The sequence below is a fragment of the Labrus mixtus genome, chromosome 13 (genome assembly GCF_963584025.1).
Source record: "Labrus mixtus chromosome 13, fLabMix1.1, whole genome shotgun sequence".
NCBI lineage: Eukaryota > Metazoa > Chordata > Actinopteri > Labriformes > Labridae > Labrus > Labrus mixtus.
The window spans coordinates 9590898-9608795 of record NC_083624.1 but is presented as its reverse complement, the minus strand read 5'-3'; the positions used below and the strand labels follow the sequence as shown (position 1 = coordinate 9608795).

The 17898-nt window shown below is 42.0% G+C and overlaps 1 protein-coding gene across 1 annotated transcript; it reads right to left on the bottom strand.

Moving 5' to 3' along the window:
* Positions 1-209: 209 nt before the first annotated feature.
* frzb (frizzled related protein) lies at positions 210-13261 on the bottom strand. Its single transcript, XM_061053584.1, has 8 exons — positions 12927-13261; positions 7318-7566; positions 4902-4937; positions 4711-4770; positions 3814-3879; positions 2195-2399; positions 1424-1487; positions 210-1160 (listed from the first exon to the last, which is right to left on the bottom strand). The coding sequence occupies exons 1-8, from the start codon at positions 13129-13131 to the stop codon at positions 1101-1103; spliced, it is 945 nt and encodes a 314-aa protein (XP_060909567.1). The 5' UTR covers positions 13132-13261; the 3' UTR covers positions 210-1100.
* Positions 13262-17898: the final 4637 nt, after the last annotated feature.

Here is a 17898-nt window from a genome sequence, read left to right as displayed (position 1 = left end):
CTACTGTCATTGCATTATTTGTACATTTTGAGTCACTGCTATGGTTTAAAGTTTGTCAGCCCTCGGGGGCCCCCTACTGGCCTGCAGCCTAAAAGCAGTTTTCTCTGGGTTTGAGCCTTCTGAATAACTTCTGACTTTATTGACCTCAAAGCCGTTTGTCAACCAGAACACCCACAACCAGGTATGCAAAACATCAACCAAACAAACAATGTGTTTAAAAGTTGGGTTTTATCATTTCATTCTTGCTCTTCTCCTCAGTTGACAAGAAAACAAAACACCAAATGAAACATAAACATGCCCAAAAAAAATGACAAATGACAACAGATGAAAGCTACAAGTAGAAGATTTGTTTAAACAAAAAGCAAAAAACCACAAATCATTTTCTTACACACACATTTGTCTTTTTCTGTTGTGACGCCTTCATTGGAGCCTTGGACGCTGAAGAAGCTGCTGATGCTCCATTTGTTGTTGTTGCTCTCGTTGCCCATGGCTACAGTTGATATTGTTGCTCTATTTGCTCTTGTTGCTTGTGTTGCTGTCTGAAGTAAGCGTGAGTATTACTCTCTTCTGTTTCGCACACTTCTGCAAAGTTAAGGTGATGGCTACAGATCCATCAAAGTCCAATATGTCCTTCATCACATCGCCATGGTAACATGGCCAACATCCAGGATTATTGCAGGTTGTGACGGCCAACATGGCCGCCGCCGAAAAGACATTTGTTTCCAGAAATATAAAAAAGTGTCGTGTACATACTATAAAGGCTGTGCGTATGTTTAGTACTACAGCTTTGAAGCTCCGCCCCCTCTCTGGTCATATTTGAGTGCTTTAGGTGTTTACACACACTAATCCTCTCTTACACACTCAAACACGTACTCAAACACACACACACTCTCTCTGAACGCACACTAAATAATGTTTGTGCAAAGAAAATAAAAGACAAAAATCAGACTCCAAACAGTCTGACTGATGAAGAGATGAACTACATTCAACTACAACATCCTGTAAAAGTGCAATATCTAGACACACACGCATACGCACACACACGCACACACACACAGGCACACACACAAATCATGCCCATTCACATACACACTCTGATCTTAGTGGCGATTCCGGCGTTGAGTTGCTCGTCCTTTCCCCTGCAGGATCTGATCCCATCTCTGCACAAAGACAAACACACAAAGTTCACTTACATTACATTTATGCAGAAAGCTGCAGAAACATAGTTTAGTTCAGTACAAATCACAGTCAACATAAAGAGCCTCCACCTGAGCTGCTGCAGGTGTGTTTACACAGAAAATAACAGGAAACACTGCTCTGAAACTGTAAACACATTTTTTTTTTTTTTTTTTTAAATGAACCCTACTGCCAAAAAAAATGCTGCGGTCTGTGTGTGAGCGAGCAAGCGAGTGAGTGACTTCACCTTGACCTTCCGGCCCATTTTTTCCTTCCACCTCTGAGCAATGGAGCTGTCAATCAGGAGCAACCTGCAACCACAAATGTGAGAGAAGTTCATGCTGGGGCGACTACATTGGAATAAAAAATGTTATGAGATACAGCAGGTACATACATGACAACAGGCTGGAGCTAAAGTAATAAAAAAACACATCTGTGCAAATGTTTAAAATTATAGATTAAAAGGTCACATATTATTCAAAATCCACTTCACCATGTTTCTGTAACACTAATATGTGTCTCTAGTCTGTCTACAAACCCCCCAATGATGAGAAAAGTCCATCCTCTCTGTCTTTTGCCTGCTTCACTTTTCAGAAAATGTGTGCTCAAACAGGCCGTTTGGAGATTTTCCCTTCATGACATCACAAAGGGCAATAACCCCTCCCCCAGGTGGGTGACACTCCCACAGCTACGTGTTTGTTCTGCCCTGAGTCTGACTTCTCACCATAAACAATAGGACATGGAGCGAGAAAGCCAGAGACACCGAGCCCTTCCAGAGAGGGGGCGTGGTCAGACACAGCTCATTTACATTTAAAGGTACAGACACAGAAACAGCCTGTTCTGAGCAGGGCTGAAATAGAGGGGTTTATAGGCATGATCAAATACAGGATCAGAGTGGATTTAGAACAAGAAACTTTACAGACATGTTTTGGGGAGATCTGACACTTTTTCCTAAACTGGTTGAAGAGGAGGAGGATATGTCACCTTTAATGCTCTTATTTCCTGGAGCGACCCTTACCTGGACGTCTCTTCATTCTCGTAGCCCATGATGAGGTAGTCCTCCCCAGGAGTCAGAGGAGGACACAGACAGGAGGACGAGTAGTACAGTGTCTGTGTCTCTTTGGGAATGTTGACCAGAGAGGATTTAAGCACCTCCTTCACCTCCACCACTGCTGTGGGCTCCAGACCGCGGTTCCTCACCTCCCTCACCCTCGCTCTGATCACTGAGAGAGAGAGAGAGAGAGTCTTCAGCAGAACTAAGTATTGGGAAGTCATCTCTCCACAAAAGGTGAAAAAAGAGAATATATCTTGATTAGGCCATTTCATTTTCAGCTGACCTTCTTCCTGTTGCCCTACTAGTCACATACCAAACAATGGACGAACTGGTTGTATGTCGAGTCATGAAAACATTAACGCTCTGTTCATTTCACACAAACTCTACGCTTCACTTTTGGTACAAATGGGATGCACCCTATTTTAAATAACCAAAGGCAGACGCTGTTTGACCTCCAGGTAAAAGAACTGTGGAGCATGCTCAGAACACCTTGGACACTGATTGGCTGAGGCGTATACATGCAAGAGTAAACCACTCCATCTGTATTTTCTCAAACTTTGAGAAATACAACTTAAAGCCATTTCAGACAGATTAACATGTTGACATGCATTTTAAACGTTTTAGTCGCACTAAAACAATAAATCCACTTTTTACCAACATGTAAAGGATCGAATGTTACAACAACTTCAAAGTGAAAACTCTCACTTTATATTTGGACAGTGCAAAGCAAAATTAATAGGCTCATTAGAACAGCTTTAAGATCTGTCTATCTGCAAATGTTTTTTTCTTGATAACAGGTAAAACCGTCCAGGCACCAAACAGCAGCAGGAAAATCAACCTGATGGCAAGAAATGGATATTTTGCTGTTTTTTGTCCCCAGCAGCCTCCTTAATGCATCCTTTTAGTGCGAGGCTGCAGACTGCAAAGACGGAGGAGAAAATAAAAAAAGAGCGAGGTAAGAATGCCTGCAGTTAAATTATATAGACCACCTTGTTGTGCTCTCTGTCATGCCGCCATGCTTCACTAAACTCCTCAATTAAATCGGAATACTTTCAAACTGAGCTCTTGGTTTTATGATGGCTGGAAAGAATCTGAAATCTTCTCCAAATGGATTCTGTGGCCGGAGGCATCAGCGAGCTCGAGAAGTCCTCATGGAAATCCCTGCTGGATTGGCCAAATCGTGCCTGTGCGCAGGACTCATCTGGAAAAGCCTTCTTAGCATTGGCGTGTCTGATTTAATCCAAGTAACCTAAACGCCTCCAAACCAAAATCTTTCCACAGGAGAATTACAGCTCAGAGAGAAAGAATCCACTTCAGAGCCGTGTGTTATTAAAAAAGATTTCTCATTGAGCGGCACACTTAAGCCCCCGAACAAGTCAAATAAAGAGAGTTTCGACTTGTTGAACAGATCTCAGATGATGGTATCTCTCATGCGGGTGCAGACTGACTACTGAATGGAAACACTCGATTCAACGCTCCACAGACGACATTATCTGGTATCTTAAAAAATCCTAAAAATTCTCTTAAATACTGTATATATATCAGCTGGTACCACTGAAATCAATGATCCCGACATGACTCACCATAGTTGTAGTTGTTCTTCAGGTAGGTTTTCAAACCCATTTTGACGGTCTTACATCTGCAGCGATCTACGGACCAAAAAGAAACAAATTAAAGGGGTCTGAAGAAAAACATTAAGACACTGGTCTGACTTAGAATAATGCTATAAAGACGACAAACGCCAATGTTTAAATCTTTAAAGGATGGAAGAATGTGCAAGTTTTTGCTCCAGTGAATGTCGCCCTTGAGCAACCTGAACAAACTGCTGTTTGGCCACGCCTCCTCCATACTGAAGCCTCTGCTCTCCTCCAGTGACACACCTCCAAACCCCCTCCACTCACATTCACACAAAAGGAGTTACGAATTAGAAGGCTCCATCATTAAGAACCAAAATTGTCCTTTGCCCGAGCTGCAACTGCCTGTGGCACAGATCTGGAAACAGATCATAGTTTAGGATTATTGGTGTGGCCATTAAGATATTAAGGGGGGCCCATGCCACCCCTGGCCAGCCATATCAGACACGCCCCTGCTGCCAGCACAAAAAAAAAGGACTTTAGTGGACACAACAGGACCAAATAGTTTGTCACACATCTCCTTTTTCAAACTTGTTGTGTTTTGAAGAATCAAAAAATAAATGTGTTAACATTTGAGCTTTAGAGGGTGTGGAAGGTGAAATTTGTTACCTCTGGAAAAATGGAAAAGTCTAGCTGTTTGATCCTGTTCCCAGTCTTCATGCTAAACTGAGCTAAGCTAAAGGTTGTTGTGTTGTCAACGTGTTGATTTTCTCATCTTACCCGGGGCAAAACAGCAAATTCTAAGCTAACTCTCAGTCCTTTAATGCGCAAGACTTTCATAAAGGAGGAGCCTGAACTGTCGCAGAGGTAGAGATAGGTGGGCAGACAGGTGAGCGGACAGGTTACCTCCATTTGGTCCTCTGCAGTGGAGGTTGTTGGAGTCCATTGGAAAGTCTGGACTGGATTCTGTCAGAGTGTCAAACCCAGAAGAGATTAACTCTTAAATAACTGGTTCATAGACCGTTTGTGCTCAGATGTACATTAAAGACGCTAACATAACAAACTCAGGCAAAGAGACGGTCGAGGAGTTGTCTCACCTGGGTTACACCTGGCTGGATCCTGGTAGTATGGATCTACAGAGACAGAGAAAGAATGTGGTCTGATTCGCTTATTTTTTCATTTTGGTAAGAAAGAAGAAAGCAAATACATGAATTTTCCTCAACAATTCTTAGTCCACGGAGGACGAAACCTGCTGACATTAGCAAAACTGGAACAGAACTTCATCTGCTTTATTTTTCAACACCGGAGGTTGCGAGAGAGAGAGAGGGAGAAATAATTTCACAAATGCATTAATGCAGGAGTTTATCTGCCATTTTTGGGTACTAATAAAGTAAAGTATAGGATCGATGCATTTAACCAATACTGCATTTTCAGTGGACCATACAGATACTATGCGTCATAGTCTTGTTTACTCATTACCTGTTCTAGCTCGCCTACATTACTTTCTTCGAGTTTGTTTTGCGTCAAACAACTTTGAATGCAAAACTGTTTAAGAGCCATAAATGGAGGAAAACTTCTGTTCCTACCAGAGACAAACTTTAGTGCAGAAACGTTCAGATGGTTCCTGAAAATCACTGGAACAAGTTGAACGTTCCACCCTGACTGAACCTCAGCAAATCAACAAATCACAGCGAGGGAAAATCCCCAGACCCCGCTGAGCCGAGCCGGGCCGGGCTGCTCGGAGATCCGTGGGCGTGCGGTTATGGAGGTCAGGGGGATTGAGATGGTCCAGGGCCGGTTTTAAAGAAGCGGAGGACAGTGAGGGTTTTATTGAGTGTAAAATGAGTGGGCCGCCTGTATCAAGGAGCTCTTTGAGAAAGTCAGTGGGAGTGAAGTCGGAGGGGAAATGAGTCACGCTATCTGTTCGAGAGGGAGCAGAAACAAACTGCTGAGAGTCGAAACATGATAGAAAAAACACCGTCAGGGCTCGGCAGAGCAGGGAAACGGCTCCCTGATGGACGTTAAGAAAAGAGAGGGAACTTATTCAGGAGCGGCTTTCGTATCAACGCTATCACAGGAGGAAACGAAGAACATGGAAGAAGTCGCAGATATAAGACTTATCTGTGTTTCCCTCCTTCTACCTGTTGCCTTTTCATGAACTTAAACTTTAATGCTCTTCTCGATAAGTACATATTGTGGAGTTATTGAGTTAAATGTATTATCTGCCATAAATATGTAGATTTGAAATGTTCTATGGGGGACGTGTTTCCGGTCTTGGGTGCTAAAATTAGCGCTCTGGGCCTCCATTGACTCTTGTTATGAGTTGGTTGCACATGCTCAGTTGCTCCTCTTCAATTCAAAGGATAGAAGCTTCTCGGGGTTTTGGAAAATGCACTCATGAACGCATTACACACAACAACACACAAGTTGGCAGCAGAGGAAAACACATCCCATCAACTGAGACATACAGAGCCAGTCATGCAGCGTCACTGGATCAGAGCATTGACGTTTATTAAGGTAGATTAGAGCAGCAGACTAGACTAGCATGAGTCAGCAGTTTGTCTCCAGAGAGTTTAGGATATATATGCCAGTCAGTACGAGGGCATATGTTGTTGTTTGTTAAGTATCAGTGCTCAATGAAATGTATAGATTCCTAAGTTTAAATTGCCACAATGCTAATGCCGTTAGCCAGTTAATGGCCTTTTCCAGAACTATGACATCTGTAAGAAAATGTGCCCCCACATGGAGAACAATGCACAAGCCGCCACTGCTTCATCAGCAGACAGGCGGGCAGGATTTTGTAGTGGACATCGCTGCATGGGCTCAGGAATACTTCATATATTCATAAATACTTCCAGAAGACATCGTCTGTGAACACAGTTCATCGCTGCAGCCACTGTACCATGCAAAAGAGGAAACTGTATATAAACCAGATCCAGAAACATCACTGCCTTCTCTCGGCAGGAGGTCATTTAAGACGGTCTGAGGTCCGAAGAGTCAAAATTTTAAATTCTGTTTGGAAATAATAGCCTCCCTGTTCTCGGGGATGAAGAGCCCACCCTGCTTGTCGCCCATTGAAATGTTTGGAGCATTATAAAGTGTACAAAAGAGATCCTGAATGTTTGAACAGCTGAAATCCTAAATTAAGAAAGAGATGTAAACCACTTCACAGAAACTGGTCTCCTCATTTACAAAAACGCTTACAAAGTGTTGTTAAAGGAAAAAGTGATTAAACAGAGCAACTGTTCTGAACCTACATTTCTCACTTTCAACTTTTGATATGTTCTTTTTTTGCCATCTTTAATTAAATATGTGGTTTCAGGCGGTGTCTGTAGCCTAGTGGTTAGTGTGCAGGCCCTAATGTAGGGAGGGTATAGTCCAACATCAAGATGAGGAAAGACAGGAGTCAAAACCTTATTATAAAATATCAAACCTCAGCTGTCTTTAGAGACAAATAAACCTTCATAAATATAGAAGTGATAGTATAAATATAAATAATTAGTGCACTGGTACCTGGTCCCTCTGCCTTGACGATGGCCTCAGGTGAGATGCAGACCCCGCGGTCGTACAGCGGCAGCTCGCTGCAGGCCAGGCTGTCGGGCCAGCTGTGGTTATAACGCTTCATCACCGGCTCGCAGCCGTACTTGGCCCGCTCGCACACCGCCTTGCAGGGTTTGATGGGCTCGTGCTGGAAGTCGATGGTGCAGATTGGAGCGTACATCGCACACAGGAAGAACAGCAGGTCCGGACTGCAGCCTGTACCTGGAAACACAGACAGGTGTGTCACTGAGACTGTTTTCTATATTCACCCAGGGAGAATCATAAACTATGTTTCAGTTTGAGACGGAAGAAAGGGCTTCAGAATAAAACACATGACTCTACCACTGAGCCACAGCCACCCCAAAGATGACATCATGAGTTACTAAGGTTGTCTTGTCATGTTTTAAAAAGATACAATCTGTGTGATTTTAATAATCAAATGGTATTAAATAGCACCATATGTTAAAAATAACTTCAGATCTTCAGTCTTGTTTATGACCAAAAACTGCTGCAGGAGATGCCTAGCGGTTATGCCGTGCCCCATGTGTACAGAGGCTGTAGTCTACATCTCCTGACCACAGGCCTGTGAATGTCGTCCCCCCCACTCTCTATCCTCTCAACATTTCCTGCTTTCACCAAGTCAGATTCCTTGTATGTTTAAATGTACTTGGCAGTAAAACCAGATTGTGACTCTGATTCTAAACTGCAAACATACATTGGCAATGTTTTTGTACTGAAATGTTGCTAATGTATTTGTGCAATTTAGACAGTGTGCGGGAGTTTGCCTGCAATTTTTGATAATTAAAAACAAGAAATTACTCAAATATTAGCTGCCTAGGACTTCTATGTCGCAGGTATCAATGTAGTTAGATTTTTACTCAAACTATATCGAAGTGTAAACATCTTGGATCGTGGAAATCCTTATAGCTACAGTGTTATGATCAATTCATTTGAAACAAGGACAACATTTAGGTTTCACATATCGTCAGTGTGCCCTTCTGTGCCCCAACGTCGCGCTTGTGCTGTTGGGAGCTGATTTACTGGTCCAATTTTAAAACCCACCCTGCACACTTTGCTACTAGCCAAGTGACTCGTGGTTAAACACTGGAATTGCTCAGTCCAGCTCTGCTTAAAATCTTTGTTTGTGGCCGTACACAAACCCCTGGAATCAGATCGCGTAAACAAAGAGGTTGAAATGTTATGTAGTTGTGGATTGTGTGTATCAACTTTGGTATCTTGAGAGAAATGTAAAAGACGTATGGATCCGTCCCTATGATCCATCCGTGTATCTGGATTATGTAAAACGAGGCTGTGGGCCAATGAAAATTATCAGTTTCTGGTGAGATATAACAAAAAATGGGAGGGGGCGGGAGATGGCTTCAAAATATGGGAGACTCCCAGAACAAACACAAGTTTTGTATGGTATGTTTTGGTGAAACACCGCTTTGTGATTCAGACCTCTGGGGGATATTTACAGGGACAGGAGTGAAGAGAAGTGACAAAAATAGTCTGCAAATCTTACTTAGGATTGAAGCTAAAATCTCAGAGTTTGAGTAAAAAAAATAAAAATGCCAGACTCAGATTTCCTGCTTTGTTTGGAAGAACTATTCTTCTGTCATTCCCTTTTATCCGGCGCCTAATGTTCTTATAAATCAGTGAATGAGATGACGAATAGGAAGGCCAGGAAACACCAGAAACTTCCCCAAGTCTTCGTCTTTAAATGGAAACGGATGAAATATGTCAATTACACAACTATCAAAGTATAAAGTATAGGTCTCCTTCAAAAAGTTACACATTTAACAAGCTCTAAGCAACAGAAATATGAGCAATAAACTTAGTTTTTGCATTTTTGCGGCCGTCTCATGATTCTGTGTTCTTTTTGTGGTGAACACACCGCGGACTGACTTCCATCCTGCTGCAGGTTTCACGCAGGATGAAAGCAGACGTTTCAGCTCGGGCTAAAAGAGAACATATCAGAGTACTTCCTGCGGAGACGGACTGAGGTTTGGCTGAAGCGGTTTCATAATGAAGTCACAGAAAAGACTCTGAACTTGTGACCTTGTGCTGCTTCCTGGTTTTTGGCCTGCAGGTCTTTCATTAGGACATTTTTTCTGGTTAAAGCTGCATTTTCTCTCCTCGCTCCTCTGACCTCAGCTGAGCGCCGACTTCAGCCAAAACCAAAATGTATTTATTGAAGACAGACTTGTTTTCCACATCCTTTTTACTTTGATTTTCCTTTACAGTTGAGTATATCTTAACCACAAAAATAAGTCCAAACAGGACAGATAGCTGCAAGCTGTTAGCTAAGTTAGCGTGTATGTGCCACCAGAACAGTGTATGAAGAATTTAACTTGAGTATTTTCACCTCAGGATGCATCAGATGAGATGGGATGAGGCAATCAAGAGACACAAAGACCATCTGAAGAACATTTTAGGGCAATCTGTGCATCTGTTTTTTTTTTTTGAACAATTTCACTAAAAGCTGCAAACATGAGTCATGAACATTTGATGAGAATACATCCAAATGATTTCTGTTTGGACTGAAGAGATGGACCAGACTAGAACATATACTGCTTTCACATCTAAATACATTCAGTCTATGGTGACATATTTAACATTAATCAGCTGGTTACATGATGTTAAACATGTAACAGGTGACAGAAATGATTTTCTGTCTTCACATTGACACTCAGAGTTCGACACAGGAAGTTTGTAATATTTACTTTCAACAGAGCGAGACAGCGAGATAAACACAGGAGTCAGACTGTACACTGTACAGTTTACATGTGGAGGCCGTGTGTGTGTGCAGAACGTGCAGAGCAGCATTTATTAGCTTAACTTATCAAAAACACACACAGGTTGTGATTTTGAATACCAGCAGCGTTGTGCACCCTCGTTTAACCCTCATGTTTCAGTAACAAATAGTTCCACTTTAACAAAAAACTGACCAAGTCATTACATTTTTATATAAATTTAAACTTCCAGTTAATCAAACCTTAGTCCTGTTCTTTAATCCTTGTGTGTACACTTTTGTGCCACTGATATTTGTTATGGAAAAAAAACACAAAAACAGTTTGTTGTGCAAATCACGAGATAGTTCCCCGATTAGAAAACAAGAATTTTCTCAAGACAGTTTCAAGCCTCTATAAGCCGTTAAAACCTCTTGCATAACATCTCTTCTCCCAGCACTGGAGAGCAGCCCTGCAGCGTTCTGCCCCCCTGAAGACTCCTAGAGAACTGACCAATCAGAAGAAAGTGGGCGCGTGGGGAGGGGGGCCTTAAGGAGACAGCAGCTGAAACTAACGGTTTAATGCTGAGGCTGAAATGAGGGTTTTTACTGACACCAGTATATGAGATAAATAAGGAGGTTTTTTTTTTGCTTCAAATCATGCAAAGCTGCTCTGTAGGTTTCACAGTCTGACAAAATTAAAGTTGAAACTGAGTCAAATATGGGATCTTTAATGAAACATGGTACTAATAGTTCTGACGCTATGAAATACTAAAGATCTTTATTAATTTTTTGACAAAAAGCTGCAGCGAGAAAACTTTAGAGCTTTGTCTTGATTGCACAAATATGTTGCCATTGTTTCGGTATCAAAGAGTTGCCATCTAGTTTGTACTATTGAAACAATGTGCAGGCAGTGGATCAGTGGTATAGTCGTTGGTAGAGTCGGTCATCTCTCAACCAGAAGGTCGGGGGTTCGATCCTCAACTCCTGCAGCAACATGTCCAATGTGCCCTTGGGTAAGACTCTTAACCTCAAGTTGCTCCTGCTGCTTCGTCAGTGTGATATGAATGTGTCTGTTAGTCTTTAGAGGTAGTTGTTGAAAGAGTTAAACAGGCAGAGGAGGAACGCTGGACATGAGGTGTGGTACATGTCTGCACTTGATGTTCCCCTTGGTGAGAGAGCCTCGACTGAAATGTTCCTGTTTTCTTCAGCAGAAACCGTCAGCGTGCTGTAACTCAGACCAACCCCTTCATACCGCTCTATCGCAGACTGCTGCTGCTGCAGGAGCCAAGTTTTCCTTCTTAAGTAAACTTAATCAGAAAGAAAGTTTCCACTGAAATGTTTCCATGCTCTCTGAGTGAAACGATGGTTTCAGTTTCAGACCAGAACCAGCTGTGCCCCGACAGAAAACAAGAGAAGAAGAAGAAGAAGAAGCTGCCACTGTAAACTGTTTGTTTAGAGCATTTCTTTTAAAGTTGTGTTTGTTACAATTGTGTTGTGTTCAGATTTTCTAACTCTGTTTTGATTACTGTTAATGTTGTCTGTGTTGATGTCTTCTTCTGTGTCATCCTGCTGGACAACAAATATCCTCTTGTGGGACAGTAAAGAAACTGAATGTATTTGTTCAGGTTTTCCTCTGGGGTTTCTGCTTCAACTCTGGGGTTCAGTCACTCAATTTTATGTTTTTGATTTTAAAGTTCTGCTCATAATCATCTTCTGCAAACCTTGACAACAGTGATGGTTATTCTGTGGGACAGCGTGACTCCACAGCTCAGAAGTACACCTGAACACACCTGACCATGCTCAGCTGGGTTGAGAGTTTCAGCAGACTAAAAGGGGAACACCACTTATATCGTTGTTGACCTCATCGTTAGTGGTTTAGTTTCTGATCTTACTGCAGTGATGTACAGAGGTTCTCCGGGAAACTGTGACATCACAGCTCGATGTGATTTGAGGTGCAACACAACAACCTTTGTGATACTAGATGTGAGGTTGTCAGAACTTTTAATACCATGTGTTTTTAGACGATAGAATCTCCCAAAGCTTTGAAAAGAAACCACAACTATTTCACAAGACAGGTGTGCAGGAGAAGAATGAATCCATTAAACACTGACAAACAAACTTCTGCATGCTGTCTAAATTGTAAAAATCTGGTGGCAATGTTTTGGTACTGAAACGTTTACAAGAAAGTAGAAAATATTGGGCAACTAGGAATTCTTCTTTTGTTGCCGTGGTATCAAACAGGTATCAATACTGTTCGATTTTAACTGGCATCATATCAAGTTTAAAAATAAATCATGTATCCTGACAGCCCCATACTCTGATCACTACCTGTGCTCTTCTGCTAAACACCCAAAAGCTGAAACAATGCAAAGAAGAAAATGTTGAATTATTTGTCAAGGACACACAGTGATGGCTCACCTTTAGGATGATTTTAAAAAAAAAACTTTTCTAAACTCTAAATGATTCTTTTTTTGTCCCCTAAGGATGAAAAATATTTATTTTGACCACTTTCAGTCCTACTTGTGTGTTTTTATTCTGCACAGTGTTTCTTTTTTCATGCATTTTATGTGAGATAAAAGATAAAACCTGTACAAATACAAGTAGTCTTTAAAACAAATAAAATAAACAACACCACGACTTTAAATATAACCGACATAAAAGTAAGTATGTAAATAAACCCATTGATAGACTTTAGAGCTCTAACTTTTGACTGAACTTTACGGTGTTTGAACGCATCATCAGTCGGTTAATTAGTCAATCAGAGGATTAATTTACAGGCTCGTGAGTCAATTAGTCCCATCAGTGGTCTAATTTGCGGGATAATGAGCTGACAGGCCGGCAGGAAACTCACCCAGCAGCCCTTCAAACTGCTCGATGGCCAGCACCGCGTTGTCCTGCGTGCTGTGGTGGAGGTGGTTCGGCATCTTGGTCATGTTCCACGGCATGGACCGGCACAGCGGGATCCGGACCGACTCACAGGACGCCGCCCGGACCGGAGCCGGGCACAGAGCGCAGGACACGACCAGCAAAGACACGCAGAGCCCCGGGGAGAACATGACGCAGGAGTTAGATCCAAACAGGACGTGTTTCTCCGGCGGACTGGTACCTCTCTGCTCCTGCTGCTGCTGTCCGGTCTTGCAGTTCAGCTCGAGGAGGAGCTGCTTTCTTATTCACACTTTCACCTCCTCCTCTCCCGCCTCCTCCTTCTACACAGCAGCACCCCCTTCTCCTCTCCCTCTCCTCTCCTCGTTTTATCCTCGAAGCATAAAGATAGATTCCTTTTAGATGAAAAATAAATAACAGTAAAGCCTTTGAAAGCTCACTCATTACAACTCGTGAAATCAGTGGATTTTACATTTAACATCCTGTAAAAAAAAAAATGGAAATAAAAGAATGGGAAAAGTCAAGTTTTCCAAATAAAGTGAAAACTATTTTAAATAAAAAGTTTTGCAGTGAAAGTATTAATGCAGGAAAATGTCCTCTGTGCCTATATTTCATTTATAAATGAACAAAACCAGATATAGTTTAGTCCAGTGTGGCTCAGTTGGTAGAGTCGGTCGTCTCTCAGGGGTTCAATCCCCAGCTCCTGCAGCCACATGTCAGATGATTTAACCCCAAATTGCTCCTGCTGCTTTGTTGCGGGAGTGTGAATGTGTGTGAATGGGATTAGTTACTTCTGATGGTCACTTTAACAACTCTGCCATCAGTGTGTGAACAGATGTGAAAGTTGAGATCTGCGGTGTAAAAACGCTTTGAGCAGTCAGAAGACTAGAAAAGTGTTATACAAGCTACAGTTAGGAGGGGAAAGAAGAAGAAACTTTTCACCACTGCAGTCCTGACGATCCTTCTGAATAAGGCTGTATTATGTTTTAATGATTGATAGAATTGAAAAGTAACAAGCTTTAAAAACAATTGCACAAATACATGGTCAACCACGTAGCCAGTGTATTTGCGCATTTTTTGACAACATGCAGGAGATTGTATATGCATTCATTGGAAACCAAAACAAAGTTTTTCCCCAAAATGTGGAGCCTATAGGACTTCAGTTATCTGCATTATTTCACGTTAACGAGCATCATTTATTTTTTGTTTATTTATCCTTTATTTTAGCAGGGAGGACCCACTGAGACCGAGGCCTCTTTTCCAGGTGAGCAATACAAAAATAAAAACAGAACAAATATAAACATTTAAAAATAATTGCACCATTTCCATTTCAGCGATTTCAGATTTTAAAACAGTTGCAGATTTCCTTCCCTTGTAGTTCAGATACTTGATCGTTTAAAAAAAAACGCCGTATGAAACAAGAGAGGGCGGCTTAGCTGTTCCACATCACGGGTGCAGCTGAGCAACACTAAAAAGCAGTCTTTCCTCGTTCATTTTTCAAAGTGATCCATTTTGAGATCTGGTCAGGAGAGTAGTCGGGTAAGGAGGGAGTTGACCGATGAGTGCACCGAAAATAAACAAAATACTGTGCTGCGGTCTAATTTGAAACTCTGGTATTGTAGCAAGCCTTCTGATGAAGGTCAGGAGGGAATCAGCAGCAGGTACCTGAACTCACCTGGAAGGATCAGCAGTGTGTTAGCATGCTAGCATTTAGCGAACTAAACTTAAACAATATCACACTCAAGGTTGTGTCGTTGTACTGAATATCCACCAAGCTGCGATCAGCCATATACAAAATAGATCACAATATGACATGACACAAGGGTACACCGCCGTGCACTGACACTACACCACACAGCACAATACGATCAAGGGGTGACATCACGAAGGCTACGTCCACTTTAGTGTATGAACTTTGACCCCAGCAGGCCTGTTATATCAACAGGTCCTGCAACTGGTCCATTAAAACTGGGAATGACCGTGTGTGTGTGTGTGTGTGTGTGTGTGTGTGTGTGTGTGTGTGTGTGTGTGTGTGTGTGTGTGTGTGTGTGTGTGTGTGTGTGTGTGTGTGTGTGTGTGTGTGTGTGTGTGTGTGTGTGTGTGTGTGTGTGTGTGTGTGTGTGTGTGTGTGTGTGTGTGTGTGTGTGTGTGTGTGTGTGTGACAGCACTAATGGTTGTCAGATGTTGGAGGAGCTTCCCATGTCAGTTACGGCCAACACACACACACACACACACACAGGTTTCTGACTCATGGTTCAGCTCAGAGATCTGAGTCAGCACTTTCCCTTCGATCCGTCACTTCTTTCTTTCCTCCTCTTGTTATTCCTTCCTTTTATTATTATTATTATCCTGTTTGCCTTTCTGTCTTTCTTACCATCTATCTTTCTTTCTCATGTTTTCATTTCCTTCGTTCCTTCTCTTTTTCCCTTTTTTGTTCTTTCACCTATTCTTTTTCCCCTTTCTTCTTTTCTCCTCTTGTTTCCACTTCTTTCTTGTTTCCTTCTTTCCCTTTCCTCCTTCCCTTCCTTGCTCTTTTTCGCTCTTTTTTTGTTTCCTCTTCTCAACTATTTTTTCCCTTGCTTCTTACTTATTTCCTCTGAAATGTCCTTTTCTCTTCCTTCTCTCATTCCTTCCTCCCTCCTCTTGTTCCCCCTTCCTTCTTTAATTTTCTTTTCTAATACTCTGCTGGGTGTTGCTGTTTGTTGGTGTTAAACTCACTTGCACATACACATCCATCCCTCCTCTCCTTTTCTCCAGGTTTCCTCACTTTCACACTCCTGTTCTCTCTTTGTCTCATTACCTTTCCTCTCACCTTCTTCCCTCTTATTGTATCCTCACTTCCCCTCATTACTCCTTTACTTCCTCAACTTTCCTCTCCTTGTTTCATTGCCTTTCTTCTCCTCTTGTGTCCTTTTCTTTCCTCTCCTCTTGTATGGTCATCTCCTCCTCTTTTCATCCACTGTCCTCGCTGATCCTTGACCTTTCTTGTTTCCTCTCCTCCTTTTTACTTGTTTCCTTTCCTTTCCTCCCATTTCTTTGTTTCCCCCACTTACTTCTCCTTTCCTTCTTTGTTTCCTCTCCTCATCTTTTTCTCAACACAAAACAAACACCTTAAGTTGAACTTTCTCTCTTTGTGTGTGTGTGTGTGTGTGTGTGTGTGTGTGTGTGTGTGTGTGTGTGTGTGTGTGTGTGTGTGTGTGTGTGTGTGTGTGTGTGTGTGTGTGTGTGTGTGTGTGTGTGTGTGTGTGTGTGTGTGTGTGTGTGTGTGTGTGTGTGTGTGTGTGTGTGTGTGTGTGTGTGTGTGTGTGTGTGTGTGTGTGTGTGTGTGTGTGTGTGTGTGTGTGTGTGGCTGTGAAGCTCTGATTTCACCCAGAAACTCTCTCTCTCTCCCTGGAAATATTCTTGGAAACTACCAGAATCTGGTCCAACATAAATAAGAGCGCAGCTGTCCACACACGCAATCATGCACGCACGCACACACACACAGAGTATTGCAGAGGATTGAAAATGATCTTCAACAATTATTGATTTTGCTTCAGAGGCTCAAGGTAAAGTTAAACTGCAGAGTTTGTCCTGAGGGTGGAGCTTAAAGAGCGTTTCCCTGTAACACTGATGAACTCACTATCCTCAGCGTATTATAGCCACATGCAGATAGACGGAAATCTTTTAGGGTATAATATGTAGCTGTATATGTTCTGAGCTTAGATGTCTAATGTTTAAAATTCCCATGATCCCTCACTTCTTCAGCACATGATCAATCTGTGTGTTTGTTGTTGTTTTTTAAGAGACAATTGGAGCAGAAATTAGATACTTTTAAATTTGGACAATGATGCACTTTTCACTCTCTGTGAATGAGTGACAGGATGTAGGTATGTAGGTAGCTCAGTTTGGTAGGTAGGTATGCGGTTATGGGTATATTAAGGTAGGTAGTCGTAGGTGGCTAGCTCGGTAGGTACAGTATGATCAGGTAGGTAGCTGTAGGTATAGCTAGGTAGCTCAATTGGGAGGTAGACACTTGTAGGTAGGTGGGTAGCTCGCTTGGTAGTTAGGTCGTTGAAGGTATCAGGTTAGCCAATTGGTAGGTTGGTAGGTAGGTCGTTGGTAAGAAGGTAGGGAGTGTAAGGTATGTAGGTAGTTCTAGTTCAGTAACTCGCTTGGTAGGAGGTAGGCATGTAGGTAGCTCAGTAGGTAGGTAGGTAGTCAGGTACCTCTCTTGGTAGGTAGGTAGGTTGGTAAGTAGCTTGTTTGGTAGGTAGGTAGGTAATAGTTATAGATAAGTTGGTAGGTAGGCAGGCTGGTCGGTTGGTCAGTAGGTAGGTAAGTACATTTATTGGAAATTGAGGACAGACTCATTCATTCAGACACTGCAGTGACACAAAAACCTACCAGCAAATGTCAACCCCCCAACTGAGCTACCTACCGAGCAAACCAGCTACGACTACCTACCTTAATATCCTACCTCACTAACTATACCTATCTATTGATCTATTTAAAGTCCAATGAGGCCTGTAAAACCTGAGGGTTCATCTTCTGTGGAGCAGGAATCTGCAATGAGACAAAGCCAGGAAGGAACTCAGACATTTAATGAAATTCAAATATATATGCTCCTGTAAATAAGGGCACTTCGACTCCTGTATGTTTAGTTATTTCATACATCGTTAATCGTGATAATCAGACAATATGAGAGGTTTTCATTGTGGCCAGTTTTTATTAAATTAACTCTTTTTGGTTGATCACACATTTAGCCTTTCTTTTGTCCTTAGAAGAAAACCTGTGGTCATAAAACTTTGAACATGATTGTGAAAAAGTGTTTTATTTTATTTAACTCATTCAGGTTTTTATTTCATTAGGCTGTAGCAGCTCGTGATGGCAAGGATGTGGCTCCCCCTTGTGGACAACATGTGAAACATCATCTTCTACCTTTACTATATTAATATTTT